General features: G+C 31.9%; 2 protein-coding genes across 2 annotated transcripts in view; one reads left to right on the forward strand and one right to left on the reverse strand.

The window, feature by feature from the left end:
- LOC107059491 (uncharacterized) overlaps positions 1 to 4057 on the forward strand; it is a 43856-nt gene that overhangs the window by 20901 nt on the left and 18898 nt on the right. The gene's annotated exons all lie outside the window — the stretch shown is intronic.
- LOC102587542 (histone H2AX-like) lies at positions 1625 to 2291 on the reverse strand. Its single transcript, XM_006341086.2, has one exon. The coding sequence runs from the start codon at positions 2206 to 2208 to the stop codon at positions 1780 to 1782; it is 429 nt and encodes a 142-aa protein (XP_006341148.1). The 5' UTR covers positions 2209 to 2291; the 3' UTR covers positions 1625 to 1779.

Here is a 4057-nt window from a genome sequence, read left to right on the forward strand (position 1 = left end):
AACCTACTTCTACAAGTTAACTACAAATAGGACAATACATATAACGTTAGGATTAGTTACATGTTAGGAGTCCTTTTCCTTGCTGTTGGTAAACTATTAGGAGTCTTTCTTTTGCTGTATATATACAAGGCATTGTACAATTGAAAACATCGATACAAAATACATAAGAAAAGTTCCGCATATATCTTTTGTTTTCTTACACTAACACAATAACATCCACAATGTAGTCGTTTAAGAGTCTTGTTTATGGGGAGATTTATTCTCTCTAAATTTCAATGTTTTTCTTTATATTAGTTTTGATATAATAATATTTTGATTTTTAGTATAAGTTTTTGTTATCTGATTTATCAACTATATGATTTGCAAATTGTAAGCTTCCGCATGACGCCCTAATCACCCTTCAGAACCCAACAATTGGAAGACTGAGAGCCCATTTGGATTAGCTTAAAAGTTACTCAAATTTACTTTTAAATCAATTTTTAACTTTTGAAAGTGTTTGACAAATATAAAAAATAACTTACATATCTTTTAATCAGTTGCATTTAAGAACTCTCTTCGTCTTTCTATGTTTTTCTCAGTTATCAAGATGTTGCTGAAGTTTCCAGGTATTCTTTTAATTTTATTTTTTTCCTTAGCTGTTCGTATTTTCTTCTTATTAGTTTTTATTTGCACATAATATGACTGATTAAAAGAATATGAGGGAGATTTTTATTTATCTTTGTGATATTGTTAATTGTGTTGCACATATGATAAATTTGGCCGTTCTATGGATGCATATATTACTGAGATCTACACATCTATCTATGACTGTGAAATTAAAGAATGAACAACTGCAACAATCATGTTCGGTTCCTTTTGACAGTTTTAGATTGTGTCCCTTTATAATGCCTTTAATGTCCTTAATCTTTTTTGTTGAAGTTTTATGTAATTGTCTATAACCCATTCGCTGATTTATTGCAATTTTTTTTTTATCCAGGTTTTAATCGTCTGTGTGGTTCAGAATAATATTGCTCTTGAGCTTGTTCAGTTTTCACGACTTTTGTAAGTGTAGCTCTTCAGGGTTCTTTGATTATTATCGTGTGGCTTCTTTGATTTGTTTGTGTCTTTAGTAGTCACTTTTTTCTCTCTTTTTTTGGGTATAAAAATTGCCTGTCTCATTCCCATTTTGATGTAGTGCATTGTCGAGTACTCTATGTTGCAACTTTTATGACGTATTCGTTTTATTTTAGGTACTACTACATATTTTTAGGGGAACAAATATATTGAGAATAATAGCATACAATTATCTAATTAGCATATTAGTTAGTTTGTTAATTTGTTTTCTATTCCATTAGTTAGTTGAGGAGTTAGTGGTTAGTTAGTGGAGTGAATTGACAGCTGGCTTAACAGCCTTGACACACTTGTATATATGCATGACTTCTATTCTCATTTTGATCTAACAGAATATAGATATGAAAATTTCCCCAAATGAATTCTTTCACTAAATTCTACAATTATCAATAAATCAATAACTTTTTTCTATTCGATTGCAGAAGAGTGTATTTTAATTTTCATGGCATTGTTAGAGACCATTTTTTATGAAGAATTTGCTTTACAGAGAGAAGATATTAAAGTCGAAGCAACATAAACTAGAAATTATAAGAAATCTATTAATCTTTCATAATCCAACAGAAGAAAATGAGGAAACAAAGTTGCAATTCACATACGAATAACTCCCAACTAATTTACCCTAAAATCAAAATTCACAACCCAATTCCTCCTACTTCAACACCTAAACATCTAAAACTCCTGTGAGACAGAGTTGATTTCACCTTTCCCTTTAACAATCTTCTTAGGAAGCAAATTCTGATGAATATTAGGCAATACTCCACCATTAGCAATGGTAGCAGATCCCAACAACTTGCTCAATTCATCATCATTCCTCACAGCAAGCTGTATATGCCTCGGAACAATCCTGGTCTTCTTGTTATCTCTCGCAGCATTTCCAGCAAGTTCCAATAACTCAGCAGTTAGATACTCAAGAACAGCTGAGAGATACACCGGTGAACCGGAACCAACTCGCTGAGCATAACGACCCTTTTTCAAAAACCGAGCAATTCGACCAACAGGGAATTGGAGACCCGCTTTCTGAGATCTGGAAGTGGATTTTGAAGCTTTCTGGGTTTTTCCTCGACCGGCCACAGATTTGGTTGCAGTTGTTGAAGGCATGTTGATTGATTGATTCAAAGGAAGAAGAGAAGTTTTTCTGTTTAAGAATTTGAATTTGCTTTACCGGTAGATATTTTTCAAAGTGAGTTTTCTTGTGTTTATATAGAGTTGATGTGAGTTCTTTGATTGGTTGTTTAAGTTTCACATGAATCGCCAACGTGGCATTTCTTTTTTGCTTTTTCTTTTGTTAGTTTCCATGCTGAAATATGATTGGTTGATTAGTTTCACTCGGATTGCCAACATGGCATCTTTTCTAACTTTGATTAATTTTTTTCTTTTAATTAAACAAAAAGTGTATCGGAAGATAAAGTTTTCCATTATTATTTTCTACTAACCTTAAATCTTAATATATACTTTCTGTCTCAAAATATTTATTAATTTTCGTAATCTACGATAAAATTAATTCTTTTTCTTTTTATTTGACCCTAAATAGTAGTTATTCTTGAATATTACAATCACCTCAATTATGAAATAAGGATAGAATAATTAAATATTTTTTCTAATTAATATTTTTATAAAAAAAAAAGTGTAAATAAAAAATGACAAGTATTTTAAGATAGAGGAGTTACTCTCTCCAAATCACTTTACTTGTTGTCTTAATTAAAAATAAATAGTCCAAATTAGTTGTTATTTTAGAGAATCATGCGACAGTAACTTTAATTGTCCCAAGGTATCAAATTTCTTGTCACATAAATGACAACCTGGCATTATTGAAGCGAAAATGACGGGTACGTTAATTGTATTAGATAGGAGATGCATGACAAGTCTTAATCGTTGGTACATTCGCTATATAATTGAATACTCTTTTCATTTTGCCTTTAAGAAGAAGTATTCTGGTAAGTAATTAGTATTGACTAATTAGCATAGAAAACCTAAATAAAGAGCACATACTCTAATATTTTGATTGTGAGATTAACTCTTTTTTATTTATTAAAGAGAGATTAAAGAAATAATATTTATTGAAAAGAGATTAATATTTTAAATTATTAATTAAAGACAATAAATAAGAGTATGATAATCAAAATATGTTCACTTTTTTACGGAAAGTGTAAATATAAAATGTGTGACAAATAAAATAATTCGGAGAGAGTTGTCGTAAATTCCTTTAAAACACTTTTAACTATATCAATTAATTACCAAATACCAATAGTGGTGCGGCATGGATGAAGTAGAGACTTGCATTTGTAGTCTTGTGTGATAAAAAAGTATCACTAAAACTTAAAGGTAAATTTTATGAAGTGATGTGTAGACCTACTTTGTTGTTTGGGCGCAGTACTGGCAATTGAAGAACTTTCATGTTCAAAAAATGCATGTCGCGAAAATAATGATATTGAGGTGGATGTGTGGGCATACAAGGAGCGATAAGATTAGAAATTAGGATACGGGATAAGGTGGGAGTGACCTCTGTGGTGGACAAAATGAGGGAAGCGAGATTGAGATGGTTTGGACATGTAAAGAGGAGATGCGCAGATGCCCCAGTGAGGAGGTGCGAGAGATTGGTTGGTTATAATAGGAACGAGAAGAGGTAGAGGTAGACCGAAGAAGTAATGGGAGAGGTGATTAGACAAGACATGATTCAACTTAAGGTTGTCACAGCCTTAGATAGGAGGGTGTGGAGGATGTGTATTAGGGTAGAAGGTTAGCAGGCAATGGTGTGTTGTCTTGCCTTTCGAGGGCTTAGTTGTTTGTGTCGCGCTGTAATAATATAGTCGATTGTTTATTGTGTTCTGATTGTCACACTATTTTGTTGTTTTTGTTCTCTTTCTCGTAGATTTGCACTCTTTCTCTTGTTAGTTGCTATGTTTATTTCCCTTTTCAATGTTTTTGCCTTTTTGTAATTGGATTTGTT

The sequence above is a fragment of the Solanum tuberosum genome, unplaced genomic scaffold (assembly GCF_000226075.1).
Source record: "Solanum tuberosum cultivar DM 1-3 516 R44 unplaced genomic scaffold, SolTub_3.0 scf00021, whole genome shotgun sequence".
Lineage (NCBI taxonomy): Eukaryota > Viridiplantae > Streptophyta > Magnoliopsida > Solanales > Solanaceae > Solanum > Solanum tuberosum.

Coding starts and splice junctions, on each gene's coding strand:
- LOC102587542 (XM_006341086.2), bottom strand. CDS start 2,208: ATGCCTTCAACAACTGCAACCAAATCTGTGGCCGGTCGAGGAAAAACC.